This window comes from Microtus ochrogaster, chromosome X (genome assembly GCF_000317375.1).
Source record: "Microtus ochrogaster isolate Prairie Vole_2 chromosome X, MicOch1.0, whole genome shotgun sequence".
Taxonomy (NCBI): Eukaryota; Metazoa; Chordata; class Mammalia; order Rodentia; family Cricetidae; genus Microtus; species Microtus ochrogaster.
The window spans coordinates 50,391,008-50,417,932 of record NC_022026.1 but is presented as its reverse complement, the minus strand read 5'-3'; the positions used below and the strand labels follow the sequence as shown (position 1 = coordinate 50,417,932).

At 36.2% G+C, this 26,925-nt stretch overlaps 1 protein-coding gene across 6 annotated transcripts in view; it reads left to right on the top strand.

Annotated features, from left to right (window-relative positions):
* Rps6ka3 (ribosomal protein S6 kinase A3) overlaps window positions 1-26,925 on the top strand; it is a 117,876-nt gene that overhangs the window by 31,906 nt on the left and 59,045 nt on the right. For 5 of the 6 annotated variants that reach the window (XM_013350574.2, XM_005358806.3, XM_013350573.2 and 2 more), the window contains one exon: window positions 24,244-24,360. In XM_013350574.2, the coding sequence (XP_013206028.1) occupies window positions 24,244-24,360 (117 nt within the window). Of the gene's footprint in view, window positions 1-14,902; window positions 14,964-24,243; window positions 24,361-26,925 lie in introns of those variants that run through there. The other variant, XM_026784818.1, reaches the window with a different exon arrangement.

The following is a 26,925-nucleotide window of genomic DNA, read 5'->3' as shown; positions in this document are numbered from 1 at the left end:
CATTGGAATGTTATCAGAAAACAGTCTTTATGAACCACTTGAAATATTTAATACTTTCTCATTTTAGTTTGCATTTCATCTGATTATTAGATTAAGTATCTAAATATTGTTGGTCTTCATGTTTTATGTTTAGCATAAACTTCTTTTGGATAATTTACATCCTTTTTGGTTTCTGTGTCTCTGAATATATTCTGAACATTAACCCCATGTCCGTTCTTAATCTTCCAGACATTTTATACAGTTTTTTAAGACACTGATTTTATTCCTGTATTAAATATACACATAAGTTTTATTTTTAAATTAGCACACCTGGCTTCTGGATTTCATGTTCTGGCTAGAATACCTATCCCTCTTATTAAAACAAACTCTTATATTTTGACCTAGTGATTTTTTGATTTTTGTTGTGTTGGTAATTAGTTTTATATTCTGTTTTTGCATTTAAATCTGTTATCCATTTGGTATTTTAATTTGTGGTATGATGTTTGTATTTTACTTTACTTGGTAGCCTGTTGTCCTAAACCCTATTTATTTAATTAATAAAATCCATTCTTTACCCATTTAAGATACCTCTTATATTTAATTTGTCTTTTACATGCTATATAAGTTTTTGAGAGTTGGTATAGCAAATTAGCACAAACTGCAAAGCTTTAAAAAATAGAAATTGATTCTCTGAATTTGAGAAGTCAAAAGTTTGATGTCAAAGTTTCCACAATACTGCCTATCCCTAGAAGCTCCAAGGTAGGGTCCTTCCTTTCCTATTGTAGCTTCTGGTGTGCCAGCAGTCCTATACATTGTCATGTAGCCATACCCTCCAGTGTCATTCTCAGCCACTACATGGTGTAATTGCTGTCTTCGTCTCTGTCCAAAATTCCCTCCTCAGAAGAATTCTGGGCATTGGATTAGGAACTGCCTTATAAAGTATAACCTAATTTAGATGACTTTGCAAAGATCCTAATTTAAAATATGGCTATATTCATAGATAACAAGACTTGAACGCAAACATATTTGTTTGAAGGATACAATTTAACTACAATCCTTCCTGAGTATTTTGGTCTTATATACTTTTTCAGCTATTGTGTTTTTTTGCCATATTTTTAGTACATGCAAGACAAGACCTCTTTTTTAAAAAATACAATATTATGCATTTAATTTTCCAATGATCTTACATTCAGTTTTTCAGTTACTCCTAAAAATGTATTTGGACTTTTTAATTAGAATTGTGGCTTCAATCTCTCTGGGTAGCTAAAAATGTCCTTGAATTCTTTATCCTCTTGCCTTTACCTCCCAAGTGATGGAATTATAGGCATGTACCATCATGCCTGCCTAGTTACATGTTTCTATTGGCTTTTTAAAAACATGTTGCAAAAGTTAGTTTTTCAGAAGTCAAATAGTTATAAATACTATATGAGTTATATAAGAATGAGATTATTTTATTCTTCTGCTTAAAGCCCTTCAATAGTTTTGTGCTTCCTTTAAATAAGGGCTAAACTGTGCACTATGATACTATGATACTATGCCTGTAGTATCCTGTATAATAATAAATAAGGCCTTTCCCCACTTGTCTTCACATCCTCTCTGGCCATACTACTCTGTCGTCTACTCAGAGTCCACTCATTCAGATATGTCAGCTTCTCTTTTGCTTCTGCCTTTCACAGGTACCCATCCCCTTCTATTTAACCTAATCATCTCCAAGGTTCAGGTTTAGATATCATTTTAGCTGAGACATCTTCCTGACACAACTAGCATTTTGAGTTGAGCATTTTCCCTTGTCCAGCCATAGTAGTCTGCATATCTTAATGCAAATACCACACCATATCCCTTTATTTATTTACTTGTCTGTATTCCCTGTTAAAGTGTAAACTTCATGAAATAGTGGCCAAAAATGGCTTATTCATGTTCTTTAGTATCCAATTGGTTTCTAGTAAGTATTTCTTAATTCTCTGTATGCAGAAACCCACACATAAAGCCTAGTGCTGGGACTATCTTCAGATTTTGTCTAGATTCCCACACCTCTCAAACCATTCAAGGTATTTTATATCATGGTCTATAGTGTATATTTTGACATATAAACAGATAGAAAACTGATCAGTAGTAGCATTTAACTTGTTTTGCTTTGTGTAACAATTCTTTTAGAAGGAAAACCTCCACATTTTATTGTTTCTGTAGTCTAAAATGAAAGCATATGATATTATATGGCTTGTACTTTTGTTTATGGCACTCCTAATACTTCGTCTAGGAGCTGCATCATAGAGACAGTTTGGAAGAGTGTAGAAGTGTGATATTAGCAGCAGTGTGGACGATCAGTCTAGTGAATATGGAATTGGGTTTAGTTATCAGGTACAAACAGGATCTCTCTGATATAATTGAGTCCAAAAGACTATCCAGCTGATGAGGTAGCTCAATGGGGAAAATGTTTGCTGTGCCAGCATGAAGGCCTGAGTTTGAATCCCTGAAACGCACATACAGTTCAGGTACATGGTGACACAAGCCAGTAACTCCAGCCCTGGGGGATGCAGAGACAGGTGGATTCTTGGTTAGGAGCTTGCTGGCCCAGAAGTCTAGCTGAAATAGTGAGCTTCTGGTTCAGTGAGAGACACTGTCTCAAAGACAAAGGTGGAACGCAATAAAGGAAGATATGCACTGTCAATCCTTGACACACATCCATGCACATACATACACACACACACACACACACACACACACACACACATACTCACATACACCTCACACAAACACACAATAAATCTAAAAAGATTATCAAAATATATATTAGCTTTATACTTAATTGTACTCACCTTTAAAATATGATTAAAAGGTTGCATTTTGTCAACTACTAATAATTTACATGGTGAAGGTTAAAATGCTGTATTAATCAGTTACAGTTTCTGTAGGCCAACAGTCTGGACACAGCTTAGCTTAATGTTTGTGTTTAAGAGACTCTCATAGACTGATGTCAGGATGCTGGCCCCAGATGAGAGTCTCATCTGAAATTTGACTAGGCAAGGAACTGTGAGATAATTTATGTATGAAGATTGTTAACTGGTAGGCATTTTCTAGGTTGATTAACCTGTTTCTCATGGTTTGGAATATAGAGTTATGATAAGCCAGTTTTCACCAGGACAATATAAAGGATATATAAAAATAAGAAAAAAGAAACCTGGGCCTTTTAATGATGTAGTGTTCTAATGAGAGCTCTTCACCCTACACTACCTTCTTATTTGTGAACTGCTCTTTGATAAATGAAATAGGCACTTAACCTTATTTGAGTGAGTCCTTGTATTTTGGGATCTTCTACTTACAGCAGATTAGTTTGCATCTAAACCACTAAATCATTGATGAGCTGAATTCTTCATGTCTGTTAGCTGCTAAGTACTCTACTATGTTGTAAGAGGTACAAAAGAGTCTAAAAGATATTTGTCATTTTAAAGGCAAATCAAAGCTGCATTGGTCCTCTTCTCCTAGGGGAAATTATCACCCAAAACAATTAGGTAAATAAGAAACAGAATTTTTTTAAATCAGAAGGCTTCTATAATTTGAATCATAAGACATATTATTGAAAGGCAGATGGAAGACTAACAATAAAAAGTTCCAGAATCTAAGTGATTTTAGAAGGATACTCCAGCACGAAGCAAGCCTTATTTACAGCCCTGGAACCACAAAAGAAATCGGGAACTGTGGGAAGTGGAGTTGTGGCATAGAGCTACAAACATGGCAGACTGCAATAAATCATGCCTGCTGATTAGGCCCAAAATTTGTATGCTATTTAGCGCTTCTTTTTGATATAGGGTTGTCTAGGTTGACTTTGAACTCCTGTCTCATGCAATTCTCCTATCTCAGCCTCCTGAGTAGCTGGAACTAACTCCTGGAATATAATGACCCACCTTATTCAAAGTGATAAGAATTAAAGAAAGAGATGAAGGAAATAGAGGGAGAACACCATTAGAAACATATTTTTGCTTCTTTTAATCTCTGAAATCAGAACGTAGCTATAACCAATGGAATGATACCTTTTAATTGCCTTATTTTTCTTTCATACTCATATAATGGTACTCATTTTCTTTTACTAAGTAGAATATGATAGCACCATTTTCCTCCAAGTAAGGATAAGTCTTTGGATTAAAAAGTCCTAAGAAGACTATTAGTAGGAGAAAGACCAAAAAGGCCTGATCTCAAAAATAGTCATTTTTTATGAAATGCCAAAACAACAGGAATAAAGGTAGCCTCCCCTTTTTTGTTTGTTTTGGTTTGGCCAGCCTCTATATAGCTGGGATTATAGATATGTAACACTATGCCCTATTGCTAAGAACTTTCAAAAGAGACTTTAAAAGATCATATACAGGATTGGATATAACAATTCTATTACATGATAGAAGAGAAAGAACAATGTCTTTAAAATGCATAGTGAAAATACCAATATATTTCTAGACATTACCTATTGGAGGAAGTTTCTAGAGAGTTGTTAATGAAGAAAAAGAAACATGGCACTCAGGACACAAAGTATCCAGTACTACAATTCTGCTGAAGAAAGGACCTTCCTGTCATAATGAATAAATGAATCTTCAGAAAACTAGTTTATTCAGTAGGCTTAAAGACTGAATCCAGACTGAGACACACAGTTCCAGAAATGCTGCCTGCAGAGAGGATAGGGAAACCACCAACAATATAAAACTGATGAATTCTCCAATAGGTCTGAGTGCTGAAAATTCACTTAAGAAGCTGTTGCAGAGCAGAAAGAATTTTAAATAGATACAAGGAAAGCAAGTTTTAAAACAAAGCTGCCATAATAATAAGCTTAAGAAAAAACAAATACAGCAAGACTACTAGGAAATTAACAATTTCTACATAGTCACAGTAGTTACAAAGAGTATATAATATTTACGGAAATTAATGTTATGATTGCTAAGTTATAAAATAGGATGTCTAATAATGTCAGAAATTGATAGCATTAGATGACATATCAGGGAAGCCAAACACAGCTCATACCCTTAATGTCAACACTGAAGCAGGAAGGTTGCCACAAGGTCAAAGTAAGCATAGGCTACATGTGGAATACCAGGCCAGCCTGAACTAGAGTTAAGACTGTGGCCAAAAATAAAAAAAAAAAATCAGAGGAAATGATGAAAAAAGCTGAAAGAGTACCAAGAACTACTGCTTTTTTGTTATAATCCTGGCAGCAATTTTTGACCCTTTCACCTTTAATTAAAAAAATTAAGCAAGTTTTAAGTAGCTGTATTGTATAATTAGATTTTTTTCAAGTGTAAATTGTATAATATATAAAATGAGTGTTTAAGACTAGGTGTAGGATTTTTGTAAAGTAAATCTCAATTTTGGTATGAGATTTTTTTATGGGAAAATGGTGTAAACAAAAGACAAGGGAGAGAAGGTGAGATGTAGATGGTTAAATCCATATACCTAAGATGATACCCGTAAAGAAGAGCCTAAGTTCTCCTGAATATACATCTCCACTCAGAACTTAATGCACAGAGTTAGTTTCAGTATCTTAAGTGTATCTTAAGCATACCATTCTATTTGTGATAAAACCATTTCCTTTTGGCTGCATTTTTCTTTTCTTCACTGCTCATTAATTCCCCTCTTCTGGTTGGTGTTTTTTTTTCTGTAGTCTGCCTCCCACCATGTCTTAGATTCACTTCTCTTCTATCTTCCTAAAGAGTCAATCCTTACCTGTCTTTACTCTCCTAACATTCTTTATTTCCCTTGTGCTTCTCATAACATTAAGGAAAATTGCCCAGTTTAAAATAAATTGCCCAGCACCAGATCAAATGATAGCATCTCCCTCCCCAGATATGTTGGTTTATCAAGTTCATATATTAATTAATTTATTTATTTATAATTAATTTATCTCACAACTTACTCTACCCAGTATCCTTTGTCTTCTCTGGTGATAAGAGTGGGTTACTTTTACTTTAACTTCTGTGGGACATGGACGAGAAACTATCTTTATAACAGAAGATAGAACATCCCCAAAATAAGATAACTTCCTAGACTTCAGACTTTCTTGTCATTTCTCAGCTGGCCAGAGAACCTCATGGTCTTCATGATCCATGCTGAAGAATTGGCAAGTCATTTTTTTTTTAAAGGAAGGTTTTAATTTTTTTTTGTTTTTTTTTTGGTTTTTCGAGACAGGGTTTCTCTGTGGTTTTGAAGCCTGTCCTGGAACTAGCTCTTGTAGACCAGGCTGGTCTCGAACTCACAGAGATCCTCCTGCCTCTGCCTCCCGAGTGCTGAGATTAAAGGCGTGCGCCACCACCGCCCAACAGAAGGTTTTAAATTTAACACAGTAAAATTACATATACAAAACAGTTATTAAGCAAGAATTATAGTTACAACATTTAGTCCATTTATATTTGGTAAACTAAGGAAAATGCTCTATTATCTATCCTATCTTTGTGATTCTAAATTTTTATATCTAATTTATCTTTTATCATAATTAAGGAAAACTATAACTATTTGTCTTCAACTCCATCAAGGACCCCAAAAGGATATAATATTACTTAAGTAAACAGGAAGTGCAATGAAGCAACTTCTAAAACTCTAGAATAGACAGAGACATCTCACTGCCTGGGCAGTCACCCAAAGTTCTTCTGTAACTGTTGGGGCATCCATCTTCAGCCTACAGGCCCATAGTATCTGCCAGACTTTTCCATGAAGCAGGAAAACTGAAAGACTGTTAGCCTATCTTGGCAGTTTGTCAGTTTCTTTCTTCTGTGTCCTGCAGAATGTCTGGCAGTTTCTTCCATGAAGCAGGAACTCTGAAGGACCATTCCATCTTTTGGAAAGTTCAGCAGTCACTTTTCTGTGGGTTTTGTGTGTCCAATTCATATAGCATACCATTAAGCAGTCCAAGAGCAGTTTCTTGCCCAGATTACTAGCCTTGTCACATTGGAGGCAAATTCCATAACAAATTTCTTCAATGCCCATTAACTGTCAAGATGATCATCAAAGAATAATGTAAAGCAGTTTTCTGTTTAGTAGGAAATTGATTCTCTTAATAGTTCTTATAATACTATGCAGTCCTTCTGAGGATTGAAAATCGAAGGCAAAAAGTAATGCCTAGCACTAAGAAAGAGCCTAGTAAATATTAATTTTCCTGTCTTTCTCCTTCTAGAGGCTGCTCCTGTTTTCTCGTATTGTTTTCCAGAGATGAAATGTGTTCCTAAGAAATAGTGTGGTAGCCAGTATTTGTTTGTTTGTTTGTTATTTTGCTGAAAGTAAGCCTGTCTTCAGGCAAAATTATGAAATGAGTTCACTTTCCCTTAATTTAGTCCTTTGACTGTTCCATTCCATCTGCCATCCATTTGTTCATTTATCAATAAGAAATTAAGACAGGATTGTACTCTCTGCTAACCAGCTTCAAACTCCTGGGCTTGAGCTTTTCTCCTGATTCAGCCTGAGTAACTAGGACCAAAGTGTGCACCACTGCACCATCCTCCCTTCCGTCATGTATTTTCAAATATCATACATATATGAATTGCTTATAACATCACCTTTATAAATTACATATTGCTACAAAACAAAATGTTTATTAACCCAGTCTCCATAGCTTTTATATTATAGCTATGCGTATATTGTTAAGTGAAGAAATCTAGTTAAAACTATTACATCCAACGTACTCCAAAATCCAGAACTTTTTAAAGCATGGACATGATGGCACAAGTCAAAAGTTCCACACCTATGCTGATATGACAGGATATAGTGACAATGCAGACTCATGAAAAAGACTGGATAAAATTAGCTTCTGGCTGTGTACATGAATATGCAACACACATGAACTCTATGTTTAGGCTTGGGTCCCATCCCCCAAATACCCCATTTATTAGGTGTTTGAAAATACTCTGAAGCTTTTTTTGCAATGGCTAGGATTGAACCCTGGACCTTGTACATTTCAGGTTCCTTTATTAAGGATACAGGTCCACAGGCAGTAAATAACCTGTTCTTTTCAGATTTCCAGATGTCACTGGGCTATTAGCAGTTAGCAGTAGTTCCTATCTTCCACTTTCACCATTATTTTAGCTACTGCTCATTCTGTAACCATGAGACTGCAATGCTATGTATAATCCCCTTCAAAGAATTTTACTTGCTTATTTAGGCTCCCTCAATCTGCATTAAAACTTGAGTTTGAGCATCCCAAATAATACTCAAACTATGAATTCAGTACATCATTAGCAGTCATGGTTAAAGCACAAAACAAGCTACAGAAAGAATCTTGAGCAAAGTAGATAATGGGCAATGAGCTACTGAGAATAGGCAAGTACAGTTGAGTGCTCATTGGCAGGAAAATGCATGGTGTGGTACAATAACACTTATTGACTAATTTCGTCAATTATTGTGTGTCATTCTAACTCATTGACTGAGAAGTGTAGTCAGTACTCAGAGCTTGGGATAAAAATACTCTAGTTGATCTAAATAAATGCCACTTAGGGAAAATACTTCTGAGATAAATAGGATTATAATTAGCACGCCACGGTAGCATTAAATAGGATATGTGTACACTAGGCAAACTTTCCAAGTTTATAAGGCTTCCCTTTACTGATTTTTGACATTCTTTTGGAGAATTTTTTGGTTTTGTTTTGTTTTTACTTTATAGAGATCCCTTTTTCTATTCCTTAAAACACCAGAACTTAAAACTACTTTTCCTTTTATCACAGCTTGCCACTGGTATGACTTGGCTCTGGTACAGTGTTCTTCTGATTTAAAGTTAGTTCTATTATCTAGTGTATTCATCACAAAATGGTATCCATTCTTTCAGGCTGAGTGATGCTGTCCATATTTGGAAGAAAAGCAAGTGACTTAACTGAGCAGTATTCAAGTATGAATGGTTGACTGAGTCAAACTGAAATACTCGTACTTGAAAAGCTATGGCCCCTTTATCTAAATGGATATTTTCAGCTAACTATTTTATACAAGCATGACTAAGACCCAGAAAAGGCTATATAGACGAAAAAGAGGGGTGATAGATTCCTACCTGGGACATGGATGCTGCTTCCCCTCTTTTTCATCTGGGCCATAGGACAAGTAGAACATATCATGCTTGCATTCCATCTAGACAAGGCCTTAGAAGGAAGTCCCTACAGCACACCAGTAATCCACTACCATTTAGTTCAAGTCAATCATTGTAAAACTTGTATCATGTCTCTGATTTCAAAGCCTTGGATCTTTAGTATCTTAAAGTCGCAGTTATAGATGAATGCACACTGAAACTCTTGTGCTTTACAGAAAATCCTTAGATGTCAAGCCCTTAAATAGCTGAAAAATTTAATATTACTATACAAAATACATTCTAGAGAATTCACTTAATAACATGATGGTTTTACAAATTCTATTGGGTTTTTAGTTTGTTTGGCGTGTGTTTTAAGACAGAGGTGGCATATATTTCAGACTAGCCTCAAATTTCCTATGTTGTGAAAGATAGCCTCGAACATCTTACTTTCCTGCTTCCACCTCCAGAAGTACTGTGATTACAGGTGTGTGCCACAATACCTGGTTTATGCTTGGCTGATGATCAGCCCCAAGGCTGCATGCATACTAAGCAAACACTCCATCAACTGCTACATCCCCAGTTACAGAAATTGTTTTGTTTAGTTTTCCAAAAGGATTCATCTGTTATAGAATCATGAAGATGGCTGATAATCAGGTTTAACTGTGTTTATAGTTCTGCCTTGGACCATCTACTGATAATTACAGAGTCTTAATTATCAGAAAGTTTAGCAACTTCACGGCTTTGTTTGTTTTTACCTAAGTCAGCTACTAGTTCAGTGATTCTCAACACCTCTGGGGGACTGAACAACTCTTTCACAGGGGTCACATATCAGATATCTTATATAGCATATATTTGCATTATGGCTAATAATGGTATACAAATTACAGTCATAAAGTAACAGTGAAGCAATTTTATGGTTGGGGATCACCACAACATGAGGAACTGTATTAAAGGGTTGCAGCATTAGGAAGGTTGAGAACCACTGCACTTGTTAGTTCACATATATTCTCCATTGAATTGCTTTATTATGCTGCCACCAGTATCCCATCATTTCCATATTCAAACTGTGTAGACTTGAGTAGCAGATTATTTAATGTTCCCTCTAAGCCTCAGCCCCTTTGTTTGTAGTATTCACTTAACAAAGAAAAAAAGTAAACCAATAGAAATCAAGAGGGGGGAATTCAGTATAATTCAAAATCAGTGAAATAGAAAGGGAGTGCAAATGTACAACACTAGGAAAACAAAATAGGGAAGGAAGAAGAATTGGGGTTATTTAAAAATAATTACATGAGTAAGGGTAAATGAATATGTGAAACAAGGTCATGAGTTGAAAATTATTAAAGCTGGCCTGAGATGTAGGATGTAGATGTAGTTCAGTTGATAAAACACTTGCCTAGCATACAGAAACCCTAGATTCTATCACATCACATAAGCAGGTGTGGTGGTTTAGCACTCTGCAAGTGAAGGAAAGAGAATTAAAAGTTCAAGGTCATCCTCAACTACATCCTGAGCTTAAAGTTTAGTCTGGCTACATGAAACCCCCTGTTGTGTTGTTTTGTTTTGTTTTGTTTTGTTTTGTTTAAAAAGAGAGGAGCTGGAGAAATGTCTTAGTGGTTAAGAACACTGGGAGGCCCTGAGTTCAATTCCTAGCCCTGTAGTGGCTCACAACCATCTGTAATGAAATCTGATGCCCTCTTCTGGCCTGGAGGCATACATGCAGATAGAGTACTCTTGTATGTAAATAAATCTTTAAAAAAGAAAAAAAAACAGGGAACTTGTTAAACCTTAGTGATGGACAGGATTTATTACTATAATAGTATTTATTTGCATTTCTGGGTATGTTCAAAAGAATACCAAATATAATTCTATATTAATTTGTTCTAAAATACAGTTTTAAAGAAAAATTAAGGTATATTATTTGTAAATGAATAGAAAAAAGCAATTAGATCATTAGTAAATGAGCATGTAGCATGTGTACAACACTATGGACATGCACACACACACATTCACAATCACAATTCAGATCACAAAGGTTTCTTATTAACATCTAATTTGTTTTATAAAAATTAATGCCATGAAAATGAAAATTGGTAGGGGGAGGGAAATGGGAGGTGGTGGCGGGGAGGAGGCAGAAATCCTCAATAAATAAATAAAAAATAAATAAATAAAAGCCATAAATTTGAGAGGGGGAAGACACAGAAAGTACTGAAGGGAGGGGAGATTATATGAAATTGAGTAAATATAATAAAAATAATAATATATCCTAATTAAATATACCAACTTTAAAAGTACAAATCAAGTTAAGAAAGGGTATTTACCTATGTCCTTACATGAGCCTAACTATTCAATAAAGGAAATTTAGACTCCAAAAAAAAAAAGAAAATGAAAATTGGTACAGAAAATAGCATGATAATTTAACATATGAACAAAGTTTAAATATCCTAATAAAACATCTATACATTAAGTTCAAAATTACATTAAGACAATTAATTTCCCCCAAAATACAAGTATAGATCAGTATTAAAAAACCTATTTATAACTGGGCATAGTGGTGCACACCTTTAATCCCAGCACTCAAAAGGTGGAGGCAGGCAGATCTCTGTGAGTTCAAGGCCAACCTGGTCTACAGAGTGAGTTCCAGGATAGCCAAAAATACACAGAGAAACCCTCTCTTGAAAAAAAAAGTAAAAAAAAAACTATAAGTTATCAAATTATCAAATCAAAGGAAGAAACACTGGGTTTATTATATAAAAAATCAACGCTTATAACATTGAATATTTAAAGAAAAATGTATCATGGGCTTAAAACTAAATGTTTATGTCTAAGTACTTTAGTGGTATATTCACAAAGTCAAGATCAAAATACCATTTGGTATAACCTTAAACTCTGTTGATGGAGAAATTCAATTTTGTTCTATGATTCAAAACCAGTGAAGAATTTTAGGTAGGGCTATAACCTATTTTAATTTATGTTTGGTTTGTGTTTCTGGGCTATTGGGTTTTTTTGTTGTTGTTGTTGTTTTCATAGCTAGGATATAGTGTGAAGCTATGGATAAGTAAAGTCTTTGTGTATATCCACATTCATTTTTGAGGTAGGGTGTCTCTCATTGTATAGCCCAGGCTGGCCTTGAACTCCGGACCTCTAGCCTCTGACTTCCTTGTGTTGGAATTTTAAACCTGTGCCACCACACCTGGCTATGATTTGTGCTTTAGTGTTATTCTGCCTGGTGTTGTAAAGGCAAAGGACTGCATGGGGCAAAATGCAAATAGGAAAACAATACTCTTGATAATATACTACTACTTTGAAAAATTAGTTCTAAGTAAGTGTGAATGTGCATGAAAGGTGGGGACATCACAATAGGTGTGGGAGGTCCTTCTGTATATGTATTGCTTTTAGTGGTCAATGAATAAAGAAACTGTCTTGGCCTGTGATAGGGTAGAGTAGAGGTAGATGGGGAAAACTAAACTAAATGCTGGGAGAAAGAAGGCAGAGTCAGGAGGAGCCATGTAGCCCCACTGGAGACAGACACTGTAACTTTACCCAGTAAGCCACAGCCTCATGGCAATACACAAATTAATAGAGATGGGTTAATTTAAGATATTAGTTAACCAGAAACACGCTTAAGCTATTAGCCAAACAGTATTGCAGATAATAAGGTTTCTGTGTGATTATTTTGGGGCTGAGCAGCTGGGAACAAACAAGTGGCCTCATACAACACACAATGGTACAGAAAATAAAGTGCCCCAAAGTAGATTTGTATTGTAGTACTGTTTGTATTCATTAGTAATGCATTTAAGGTTTTAATAATAGAAGTGGGGTCAGAGACTATACCTAATGATTGTCCCCTATTTTTGTAAATGAAGTTTAATTGAAACACAGCCTCACCTATTCCTTTCCCCTTGCATTGGCAAGATAGAAGGCATCTGTCCTACAAATCTGAAAATGTTTGCTATTGGCCCTTTACTGAAAACATGGTAATGTATTTAATGTGGTACAAATGTGTATGTGTACAGAAACACAATAAAGAAAATTTCCAGAGTTGAATGGGTTTGTTTTTGTCATGGTTCTAGGGATTGAACCAAAGACCCTGCACGTGTGATGAAAATACTGTACCATTGAACTTCACTCCCAGCACAGGGTGGGGGGTGTGCAGGAGGATCAGAAGATTAAGGTCAGACTGGGCTAGACAGGGAGTTGAAGGCCAGTCTTAAAGATACAATGAGACTTTATTTCAAATGAAAAAGAGTGATTCTTTGTTGTCCCTTGTTCAAAAGTATCACTTGAATAAAATAGAGAACTGTTCTGAACAGAGGCACTCTTTCCATAGCTGGTTGTGATTAAACATGGTGTTTGCTTTGGTTCAGTGTTATCTAATGAAGTACCTCATATTCAGACTACAGTTAGTCAGTTGGGTGGATGTCCTAACTTTGCTGCCCTGCTGGAACTTCTTAAGACTAAAGTGATTTATTTTGAGAAATGGGAGAATTTTGTTCTTATGTAAAGCTTATAAGTGCTTTCCTTACTGAAAAATAGAGTCATCCATTTTTAACTGAGACAAGTGGGATATAATCCAAAGATCTATAGTAGATATTTGTTTTAGTTGATTTCTAATGTATTTGATCCTGTAGCATTTTTTAAATTATTTTCCATTTACATAATGCCCATGCCATGAAAATTTGATATAACAAGAAGAGCCCTGGCTTTTTATTTAGCACATAATGGGCACTATAATATATGCTCAATCAATAAATGTTCAGCTGAGCCCTAACTATAGATAACTTTGTCTCCAAAAATGTGCCTGCCTCTACTACAGTTTCTTCATCTAGGAAGTTAGCTCCTCCTCCTCCTGCTTCCCTTCTACTTTCCATGCACTGAGGATTGAAGCCCGGGTTTTGCACATGCTACACAAAATGATCACAGAGCTACATCCTAAGGTCCATATTCTGAATGTTTTCAGAGTCTCTTTGGGTTTGAACTTTCAGTGATTTTATTAAATTGCATAATCTATGTAGATTAGCACTTGAGGTTTTTCTTGGATCCATATATATTAAATTTACATTAGATCACATCTTATATCTGCTGATCCTTTGGCTGTTTTAAGTGCCACTTACAGTGATTATTGGCATAATTTAAAAATATTTTCCAAAGCAAAAATGTCAGGAATGAAATGAGGAAAGACTTACATGGAAACCTGGCTCCACCTCCCTTTCCAGCTTAGTTTCTTAGGGATTTGTTTTCACTTTTTAATTTAGATTTTATCAGCTGGGAATTGAATTTTAGTTACTAGAGCCTTGCCTGTAACTTGGTTGATAATTGATGATTATAACACATGTAAATTTAAGTTCCTTTTACATTCAATTAAGATGGAAAAAATTTATCCTTCAGTTTAAAGGGGGTTGTTTTGTTTTGTTTTCTAACCATAGTTATGAAACTCTTCCTTACTGACAGGGAACACCCATGGCATGGCATGTCTTGTATATGAATATACACATTACAAAGGATAAATTCCCACATGTGCATGAGCGACTTTTATTATTTTAAAAAGTATTGACTAGTTTCACTTGTGTTGTTTCTCAGGATTCTAAAATGACATTCATTTTTTTGGTTGTAAAAAAATTGTCAGGACTGCTGGGAATCAGGAAAAAAAACTTCAACCGGATTTGGTTATCAGCAAATCTGTTGCAGTTTCCTGTTCTGGTCTCCCTACCTATCAGCTACAAGAGAGCCTCGGTCGGCAGGTTTCTCCTTTCTTTACCACAGGAAAACTGTCCAACCTCTTTTTCTAGCATTTTCAGACCCGCCTGACAGGAAATTTTCTAATTGCCGGAACAGCTGGTAGGAGAAAACTTTGCAGGGGCTTGGTCTCCTCTTTCTAACTAAAGTTCTACCGTCAGGAATTCTTTGTCATCAGCATGGTTTCGTAGCCATGTTTAAATTTTTGTCTTTTCGTGTTCGCTCTATTCAGGTAAGCTTTGTTCAACTTCTTTTAAAAATCAGATGTTTTATTCAGGACGAACTATAATTGTGCTAGTCATTCAGTTTTGTAGGTTCTTTTAGGAAATTTTAAAAAATTCAGAATAAGTTTTGAACGAACTTTTAAAGAAACATTTTTATTTACTAAACCTAAGTTAGGTGGTCATATTAGACATTTCAATTCTTCATTTTTAATTTATTTTTATATTGGATTATTTGTGCTGGAGTAATTTTATCATGCTTATATTTATAATTTTATATAATAAAACAATTGACTAACTCTCAGAATTAAACTATCTATGAACAGAATTGCAAACTTTACTAATTTAATATTAGGAGATAATTATGATGTAAGTAGTATTTTGGCATATAAGAGGGCATTATTTTAAGTAGTCAAACACTTAGGATTTTGTTGAAACTGGTTCCTGTAAAAACTCAAGAGCCTCAAGCAACACTAAATTTCAGTAACTGTAAGCAAGTGATTTAACCTGACTTAGTATAGACACAATTTTCACAGATTTATTTTTGTCACAGTGGGTTTAGTGGATAATAATTTACATTATATTTAACATAAAATCCTGCCAAAATTAACTTGGTATGTTACCATGAGAATTGTTCTATATTGCTCTCTTTAAAGAAAGTTAAATTTGCTGATTGGGATTCTGGGCTAGGGTGACGCAGTGTTGAAAATGTTGGTCTGGAGAATTAGCAGTGCTTTTTTTTAAAACATTGAAGAAGTTGGTTCATGATATGCTCACAAAGAATTTAGTTAAGTAAAAATATTGAATGCAGTTGTTTCATTAGCAAGAACTACAAATTGAATCTAATCAAATTATCTTCTAGAATAAATTAAAATATTGTTTCTTACCATGGCTTCAGTAGCCATCCTAATTGTTTGACACACTAAGTAATTTTTTTTTTTTGAGACAGGGTTTCTCTGTAGCTTTGGAGCCTGTCCTGGAACTAGCTCTTGTAGCCCAGGCTGGCCTCAAACTCACAGAGATCCACCTTCCTCTGCCTCCTGAGTGCTGGGATTAAAGGCGTGTGCCACCACCACCCGGCAAATAATTTATAGAAGTCTAAATCGTATTTTAAAAACGGTTAAAGATTCCCTTTCAAATAAACTATAATAGCGGTATAGGAATCTCTATAAGAAGTGATTATTCAATGACTTTAGTCTACAGTACCTTTAAGGATAAGCTATGTATATTTCATTAGTAAGGTGTTTTATATATTATACCAGGAAATATGTCCATAATTAAGAAGTACTTTTTATGGTCTTGTACCAAGAAACATTTATATTTTTTTTCGAGTTTTAAAAAAATGTTTTCTGGCATTCAAAACAATTTGGAAAATACAAATGCCTCAAGAACAGATTTCCTGAGTCAAGGGAGGGGAGGAAAAAGGAAATTATGTATACAAGGTAGGGCATACTGCCAAACATTGAATCATTCTTTAAAATCAGTTAAGATCACCCAGTTTGTGTTCTTAGTGTTAGCATGCTACAATATTAGCTTTTTAATAACTCAAAAAGACAGCATTAATTTAAGTACCTTTAATTTTTTTTTTTTTTTTTACATTTTAGGGTCAAAGTTACATTTTCCCCTCGTGGCTTGAAAAAGATTGTTTTTCTTTTTTCTTTTTTAGACAGGGTTTCCCTGTATAGCCCTGGCTGTCCTGGAACTTGCTCCATAGACCATGCTTTGTATACTTGCTTTGTAGATCTGTCTTCCTCTGCCTTCCAGTGCTGAGATGTTAAAGGAGTGGCCACCATGCCTGGCTTAGAAAGAAAACATTAAATTAACCTTTCTCTCTTTAAGGGTGAGCTTTTAAGACTAAGAATGAACCTGTTCCTAGTAGGAACAATTCGCTACCCTTAAGCTATGGGTGACAAATGTCGTGGATGTAGAATTGTGTTGTAGATTTCATTTTGCCTATCATAAAACCTTTTCTTAACAAACAGACTTTGTAAAAAAAAATTAGAGAATTTATAACAGTTTTAGGTGCACAACATAAGGATATTTTGCCGGGCGGTGGTGGCGCACGCCTTTAATCCCAGCACTCGGGAGGCAGAGGCAGGCGGATCTCTGTGAGTTCGAGGCCAGCCTGGTCTACAAGAGCTAGTTCCAGGACAGGAACCAAAGCTACAGAGAAACCCTGTCTCGAAAAACTAAAAAAAAAAAAAAAATAATAAGGATATTTTGTGGTAGCAAAAGTACTCATGTATCACTTAAAGCAACATTCACTAGGGTATCCCTACCACATAAAACTAGGTGTGATGGTGCACAGTTGTAATCCCAGCACTGGGAAGCTCATGTAGGAGGATTGGTTCAAGATCAAGGTCTGCCTGGGCTACACAATGAGGGATTTAAGGGAAGAAGTCAATCCAGGCAGTGGTAGTGCACACCTTTAATCCCAGCACTCAGAAGGCAGAGGTAAGGTGGATCTCTGTGAGTTTGAGGACAGCATGGTCTACAGAGTGAGTTCCAGGACAGCTAGAGCTACATAGTGAGACTCTGTCTTAAAAAATTCAGTATAAAAATGGGAAGGAAGATGATCAAGAAAATTTCTCAGAAAGTACATACAGACGTAAGAGATTAAATATATATAATTCCAAATTCAACCAAAAGGAAAGTTGTAAAAATAGAAACCCTGAAAAATGATTGGAAGGAAATTATTAAATATTAGAGTTCCCCATAGAGATAAAGAATTCAAAGATGATAAAATTATCTAAGTACCTTGTATTCTGAGAGAAAGCAGACTCTGACTTCTTCATTAGTGTGGAGAAAAAAATAAAGTCAGCCAAGATTATATAGTGAGACCCTGTCTCAAAAAAACTATAAATAAGTGAGTAATGAAGGCCAGCAAGATGCCTCAGTCATTAAGGGCATTTGCTGCCAATACTGGCTACCTGAGTTCAGTCCCAAGAGCCACATAGCAGGAGATAATTCACTCTACAGAGTTGGCCTTTGCCCTGCACGTTCTCTCTCTCTCTCTCTCTCTCTCTCTCTCTCTCTCTCACACACACACACACACACACACACACACACACACACATAACAAATATATATTAAATACATTTTTCAAAGAACATCTAAGGCTGAAGAGATGGCTCAGTGGTTATGAGTACTGGCCACTCTTCCAGAAGATTGAGGTTTGAGTCTTAGCACCCACATTGTGTCTCACAGACATCTGTATCTCCAGTTCCATGGGATCATACACCCTTTTGGCCTCCATGGGCACCAGGCATGCACATGGTGCATAAACATACATGCAAAGAAAATGCTTATAGACATGAATAAATTTAAAAAACAGCACAGAGAAGAGGTAGACACAAAGTCCCATCCCTAACCAAGAAGTTGTTCATAATTGACACCTGCTGGGAAATGGAAAATCAGTTTTTACCAATGGGTTGTCACTGGGTACATCAACCACATTCCAAGGCAGGCCACATACCCAGGAATAGTTGGCCAACACAAAATAAACTCCATGCTTTTTGTATGTGTACTTTTGTTGTTGTTGTTGTCGTCGTCGTTTTGGTGTTTGTTCTTGGCCTTTGTTTTTAATTTGTTTTGTTTTTTGGGGTTGCAAGAGAAAGAACATGAAGTTTGGTGGATCGGGAGGTAGGGAAGAACTGGAAGAGATTGGAGGAGGGGATATGTGACCAAAATATTTTTTATGTGCCAAGTGGTGGTGGCACACCCCTTTAATTCCAGCAGTTGGGAGGCAGAGACAGGCAGATCTCTATGAGTTCGAGGCCAGCTTTCTACAAGAGCTAGTTCCAGGACAGCCAGGGCTGTTACACAGAGAAACCCTGTCTAGAAAAAACAGAAAAATACAAAGAAAATATTATATGTAAAAAGTTATTTTAAAAGGTGATCTGCAAAGTATGCCTAGGCTAGTATCACCATCTTGGAAGCAGTACAGTTGCGAGAAGGCAGTGGACAAATGACACCAAATTTCTGAGACAAAATTGTGTTCAGCCTTGATTTGATATCAAGCCAAACTTTACAAACATGAAGACAAAATAATGACATTTACAAATTTATGCAGTTCAGAAAATCTTCCAGCAGGGCATAGCAATATACTTGTAAGCACTCTGAAGGCTGAGGTAGAATTGAGACCAACCTGTGCTAATAGCAAGACCTGTCTTAGGAAGCTGAAAAAAAAAAACATTTTCTTCCATGTAATCTTTCATAGAAAACTATAAGGGATAATCCTAAAAGATGGAAACATTTAAAAAAAATAACAGAAAATAGTAGATTGAGCCAGGAAAGAAAAGAAGTCCCCTTGGATTGGCCTGGGACTCATTGCTAGGGGCCTGTATAAAAGGAAACCGACTATATTGCCTAGTGTGCTCTTAATTTGTCAATGCTGCTGTATAAGCATTTAACTTATTTAGGATCAGGCTACAGGCTACAGAGAGTGCTTTTTAAATTGAAAAACAGAAAACAGAGCATTGGTATTCTCTTTCAGCATAAAAACACCAGAGTGCACAAACACACACACACACACACACACACACACACACACACACACACACACGTTGGCTCAGGCTGACTTTGAACTACTTCTCTTCATGCCTCAGCCTCCTGAGAGCTGGGATTATAGGCATGTTTCAGCATTTCTGGTGCAGAATATTACTTTTCTTCATGGGCTTATTAATGTAAAAATGTAGCTGCCAACATGCAGGAGAAATTTAAAGACTATGGGCACTGTTGACTTTTACTAATTGAGGAGTTAAGATTCTATTCAAAAACAGGAAAATAAAGCGTTTGAGTAGAAGTAATACAGCTATCAAACAGCAGAAAAGATGTCTTAAACTTAATAAATATTCAAAGTAAGTACAAAACTAATTGTTTTTAAAATCTGGGTTAAGCAATATGGTGGCACACATCTTTAATCCCATGACTAAGGACATAGAACCAAGCAGATCTCTTGAGTTTGGGCCAGCCTGGTCTACATCGCAAGTTCCAGGACAGCCAGGGCTACAAAGAGGGGCTCTGTCTTATATATAAATAAATATAAAACTCTAGGTGACCAAATGAAAAGCAGCTTGCTTTTTACCATAGCTGTTCTGATTTGTTATTCATGTGCACTTATTACTTTGATTTAGAAATTAAAATTTTAGGGAATAAGAAATATATCTGGGGCTAGAGACAGTGGCTCACTAGTTAAGAGCATTTGCTATTTTTGCAGATAGATGTTTGAAGTTTGATTCATAGCGGCCACATCAGGTGCTTCTTAACTGCATGAAATCTAGGAACTCCATAAACACCTACACACTTGCTCATTCACATGTAGAGAGGAACATATATGCATACTAAATTTTTAAAAATTGAAAAAAATATTTCAGACTGACAAAAGACTATTATATAATAAAGAAGTAGGTTGAAGCTATATTGCAAAGGGCCTCAGATGCCAGCATGAGGCAGTATATTAAATTTAGGAGAACTTGCAGTGATGTTTGAGTAATCTAGTCACATAACTGGAGCTGAATATTTTTCAGAAAATGTATCAAAAAAGAAGTAGACCTAGGCAGGATGAGGTATTATGCATAACCATGCCCATTTCAGTTTTCTACATGAAAAATTAAAGGGTTACAGCTACATGATGCCATTGGAATGGGAGAAGAAAGGATGAAAGGTCTTCTAAACACTGTACTTGATATCTAGTGATATCCAGCTGCTATTTCAGTATATATTTATTGGGTGAAAAGATCAAAGAGAGCCTGCATTTTTAGTGGCTTAATTGACATGAGAGGAAAGGAGGATTGTCATCAATGATGAGAATAGTAAGGGGTATTTATTTTGAGATCCATCCCCTAATTGTAGCCTACATTGTAACCGTATGCCTAGATCCTGCTGAATGCTTGATTCAGGAGCTGTTCTCCTTGCTTATGTTGCATCCTTGTGAAAGTCATCACAATATGTTTCTGCTATAGACTTTAAAACGCAAAAAGATTGTAGCTGAATTGAATCACATCCCACTTACACAAGAAAAAGAACTGATTAAAATGTAGACTATTACAGAGTATATAGTTCTTCATGGCCATATGATTTAAGGACATCTTTTCTCCATGAGTCAAGTTTGCAGTCCATTGGTCTTTAAAATACAGCGTGATGACACTGAGTGTGGAGAAGAAAGAGAACTTCTTTTATGTGTATATAATTTATGAAGCACTAAGCATCCAAGTAGTGGTTCTGTGGTAATCATTTTATTACTAAGCATGTGGTACTGAGGTAAGTGAAGCAAGAGACAGACAACTAGTTAGAGCCAAGCATGCTGGCTTATACCTATAATTGCTGAATTTAGGAGGCTGGGGCGAAGATATTTACCAGAAGTTTAAGACCAGTTTAAACTCATAGTGATACCCTGTGTCAAAAACAAATACTGCAAAGCCTAGGGGCCTAAGTCTATAGGTTCCTGTTGTAGTTCTTGGGTGGAAAATCAAGAGCACTCACCAGCCTTAGAATAGTGTAACTTTATGGGCCTTGTTTGGAAGTTAGAACTAGAATTGAGTCCTGAGTCTGCAACATGCTTTAGCCCTTCTTAATCTCTTTTAAACTTTAGACTTCAGAGTATTTAAAGCATTTTGCCTTTAAAAGATCTGTTAATCCCAGTCTTTTCCAGACCCAGGCCAGCTGGCCTTGGTGAGTTCCCAGTAGAACATCCCCATTGTTTCAGTGTGTGGGTGTACCCCTCACGGTCCTGAGTTCCTTGCTCGTGCTCTCTCTCCTTCTGCTCCTGATTTGGACCTTGAGATTTCAGTCCGGTGCTCCAATGTGGGTCTCTGTCTCTGTCTCCTTTCATCGCTTGATGAAGGTTAATATTCAGGAGGATGCCTATATGTTTGTCTTTGGATTCACCTTCTTATTTAGCTTCTCTAGGATTGCGAATTATAAGCTCACTGTCCTTTATTTATGGCTAGAAACCAAATATGAGTGAGTACATCCCATGTTCCTCTTTTTGGGTCTGGCTTACCTCACTCAGGATATAGTGTTTTCTATTTCGGACAGTGAGGACTACTGAGAACCCAAGAACAATGGCAATGGGTTTCTGATCCTACTGCACGTACTGGCTTTGTGGGAGCCTAGGCAGTTTGGATGCTCAACTTGCTAGACCTGGATGGAGGTGGGGGTTCCTTGGACTTCCCACAGGACAGGGAGCCCTGGTTGCTTTTCGGGCTGAGGGGGGGGACTTAATTGGGGGAGGGGGAGGGAAATGGGAGGCGGTGGCAGGGAAGAGACAGAAATCTTTAATAAATAAATAAATTAAAAAAAATCTGTTAAATTTCTCATAGTAAATGGAGTTGGGGGGAACACATTAGAATTCTGAAATGCTTGTGTCTGATCTGGGAATTTACTCTGTATATCATCCACCCTCAAAAACATTAATAAAAAGTCAAAGGTTTGTCATGAAACATAAAGATATAAGGTGTAAAAGTACTTAGTGCATATTTGATACAAAATAGATAATAAGTATTTGCTGGATTTTCATCCAAATCTTACTTACCACTCTTACATATGCTTTCTTCTTTGGAAAGATTGTTTGATAGTTTGCTTCCTGCTTTTCTTACTGTAACTGCTTAGTCTCAGTCAGAGAGAAGTGTGTTCAGGAAGAGGTAACATTTTAGACTCAGCTGATACTTGGTTCTACTCGAATACTGCAATACAGGGTTGTCAGGAGAATTAAGGAAATGATGCTTGTGAAATTACAAAATATGCGATAATATTCAGAGAAAAATTTTGTTGTTGTTAAAATTCTGCTGAAATAGTAGTCTAGCCTATGAACAACACAGTACCTCTGCCTTGGGAACTAAGATGGTATATTCCTCTGTGTCTTCTACTGGAGAGTTTTTCATCTTACTGTGCATTTCCAGAAACATTAGGGTATCTTTTTGAATCTTTTTGAGAACTCTCTGTACAGCATAATTCTTGTTTGTTACTTTGTTGGTTGGTTAGTTTATATGGTGCTGGGGTTAAAGCTGGAGCATTCCACATGTTAAACAAGTGTTCCACCATTGAACTTATTGTCAGCCTTTAAGGGTATGAGAAAATGCTAACCAGGTATGGTAGCACATGCCTAGTCTGAGGGTCAGGAGGATCTTGGCCAGCTTGGATTAACAGTGAGACCCTACCTCCAAAAACAAAAGTATTTATATAACACTTTTAGATTCTTCTACAAGTATTTATGCATCTAGAAAAAAACAGCATTCAAAGACAACAAATTAGAAATGACTGTTTATTTGCTAAATTTTGGGTTTTTGTTGCCATTTTGTCTATAACATAAAATAGTCTTGATTAATCTGTTCATCTTAACACAAATAGGTAATTAAAATCCTACGTACACATTATATATTTTCTAGTATCCACTTGGGGCTTTAAAGATCCTTCATTAAGATGAATGTGGTGTTGTATGCCTATAATCCCAGCACTGGAGAAAAGTTGGAGGCCAGCCTCGTCTACATAATAAGACATTATCTCAAAATATCCTTTCTTAGCCCAAAGATTTTTCACTGTTTTATTGTGGAAAACAGTCATCTTTTCTTCCCATGTTTAATCCCTTTATCCAAATGTTAAATCTTTTCTGACTCTGGTTTTCAGAGTTACTAGCCCTTTCTCTCTTTTGAGAATGGGGAGTAACTTAGAGATTTCAAACATAAAGCTTCACTCTCCTTTTTTCTGCTCCTCTTCAGTATGCTTTGTTAAACAGTTGTGTTTACTCTAGAACAGTTTTCAGTCCCTCTCCCCAACAAATAGTGCTTTAATATATAGTATTTTTTTCCACCTGGTATAGTCACATGCTAGGCACATTATAGTACTCCAATCTGCTATTTTCAGATGTTCTCACATGCTTTTGTTCCCCCTCAAAACTGTTCTAATTATCTCCAAGAGAAAGAATAAAGATTTGGGCATAATTAGTGCTAATATTATATAGAAGCTAATATGGTTTAACATTCTCTAACATTTACCTTGAAAGTATAATTACTTGATGTGTTTTCTAAATTTGGGGAGGCGGATTTCGAGACAAGCTTTGGAGCCTGTTCTGAAACTAGCACTTGTAGACCAGGCTGGCCTCCAACTCACAGCAATCCACCTGCCTCCCAAGTGCTGGGATTAAAGGCGTGCGCCACCACCGCCCAGAGTTTTCTATTAATTTGATAAGTAGTAAAGAGTAGTTTTGTATGTTATAGAGTTTCTAGTATCTTATACTAAGATAGTTTGATTATGGCTAACAATGTGTTTGTCTCTTTTTATTTATTTCAACAGGAAGAAGGCAGTATCAAAGAAATTGCAATCACACATCATGTGAAGGAAGGACATGAAAAGGCAGATCCTTCCCAGTTTGAGCTTTTGAAAGTATTAGGGCAGGGATCATTTGGAAAGGTAAGTCATTGTGTGCTCTCAACCTCTCAACAAAGTTTATAGAAATTCTATGACTGTAGAAAGTAGAATGCTAATCACACAAAGTTTGGAATAGAGGAAGGCTAGATAATGGATACCAAAATTGAATACATAGAAGGAATAAAATGTAATGTTCTATAGCACAATAGCATGACTATAGATAACAACAATCTATTACATATATTATTAAGAACTAGAAAAGAAGTTTGAAGCTTCTCAGCACAAAGAAAGTTGACATCTTTGGGGGGCATAGGATCTTACTGTGTAGCCCAGGTAGGCTACACAACCCTCCTTCCCCAGTCTCCTGAGTCCTAGGATTATAGACACATGTACCACCCCACAATTGACTATAAATGTTTAATGATATGAAAATACTAATTACTCAGATGTGGTCATTATTCATTACATAAAATTTTCAAATTGTCATATTATACCCTATATATAATTATATATTCATTAAAATATATGTAGATGGGGCTGGAGAGATGATTCAGTTATTAAGAATTCTTGCTGTGGGCTAGAGAGATGGCTCAGAGGTTCAGAGCACCTACTGTTCTTTCAGAGGTCCTGAGTTCAAGTCCCAGAAACCATATAATGGTTCACATCCATCATAAAATGAGATCTGGTGCCCTCTTCTGGCAAGAATGTACAGGAACACCATATACATAATAAATAATTTATTATTATTATTATTTTTATTTTTTGGTTTGTCGAGACAGGGTTTCTCAGTGGCTTTGGAGCCTGTCCTGGAACTAGCTCTGTAGACCAGGCTGTTCTCGAACTCACAGAGATCCGCCTGCCTCTGCCTCCCGAGTGCTGGGATTAAAGGTGTGCGCCACCATCGCCCGGCTATAAATATTTTTTTTAAAGAATGTTTGCTGTTCTTTAAAAAGATAAGAGTTTGGTTCCCAGCACCCACATGGGGCAGCTTACACCAGCTGTAACTCCTGGTAGATTCAAGGGTTCTGACATACTCTTCTTGCCTCAGTGGTCACATTCACATCTATAGACACAGGCATAGATACATGTAAATAAAAAAATTAAATTATAAATAATAAAATACACATGTCTATCCTAAAGAAAGAGATATGCCATAGGTTTAGATTGAAAAGAAGGCTTGGCATAATGTGTATGCCTTTAATCCCAGCACTCAGGAGGCAGAGGCAGGCAGGCATATCTCTGTGAGTTTGAGGCCAGCCTGATCTACACAGTGAGTTCCTGAACAGCCAGGACTACATAGACTGTCTAAAAAACAAAACAAAAAAGTTACAAGAAAAATAATACAATACCTGATAACACAAGCCTCTAATCCCAGCACTTAAGGGGTGGAGACAGAAGAATCATAGATTTTGAGGCCAGTCTAAGATGCTCTCAAAAAATAAAATAAAAATAAAGAGGGGCTGGAGAGATGCTTAGTGGTTAAGAGAATGCCTTTTCTTCCAAGCATCTGTAATGAGATCTGGTGCCCTCTTCTGGCCTGCAGGCAGAAAACTATATATAATAAATCCTTTTTTTAAAAAAAGTTAAAAGGAACTGAATACAAGTTTAAATGATCTTCAGAATTAAAGGGAGTTAATGTCTTGGGTTTATAATCCCAGTAATCAGGAGGATAAAACAGGATGATGATTGCCATGAGTTTGACGCCAGCCTAGGCCAACCTAGACTAGAGGAAAGAACTTGTCTCAAAAAAGAGCTGATATTTATAATTCATAGGTGTTTGGAAAGCAAGTATTTTATGAAATGCCACCAGTCTATCTACCAGTAATATTTTCTTTTTTATAATTTTTACTCTTAGTAAGTATAAAAAGAATAGAATTATTCAAAACTACAGTAGAAACCTTGGTAAATTGAATGTTCATACTAATTTTTTATCTTTAAGACTGTCATTTCTTGTCATGCTGCTGGGGGGTGTATGGATGGGTTAGTTTGTTTTACTTTGTTTTGTGTCTGTGATGGGGAGGTTAGACTTCGGGCTTCAGGGCATAATAAGCAAGCACAGTATCACTAAGCTGTTTTCCCAGCTCTCATGCTTCTTAAATTATTAAAAATCACAAGCCATTCCCTTCATACACTCTCTTCTTTTTGTTGTCGTATTGTTGTAATTATTTTAAGACAGTGTCTTTCTCTAGCCAACACTAGGCTCAAGCTCCCAACAGTCCTTCTGCTTTCCACTTCTCAAGCTGCTACTACTTGATTTTTCTAAACAGATTTCCAACAAGTAAGATATTCTGAGCTTACATCCAACTTGACAGTGCAGTTTATTCCTTACCACCATTCTATAAGAAAGCATTGGAAAGTGTCATGCTCTGTAAGCATCAAAATAGCATCAATGGATAGCTCTTGAATATTTTAATGAGGCTGGTTAGCAGCTCTTTGCCAATGTAGATCATTTATTATGGTTGTTTAACCACTTTTAAACACAGACCATACTTCTAATCCAAATATAGACTCAATAGCCAGCAAAACATGATGGTTTTAAGTTTAAACCCCCCCCCCCATAAAATAAGTCTAAACCCTGGGTCAGCCATACTGAACTCATTTTTTCTA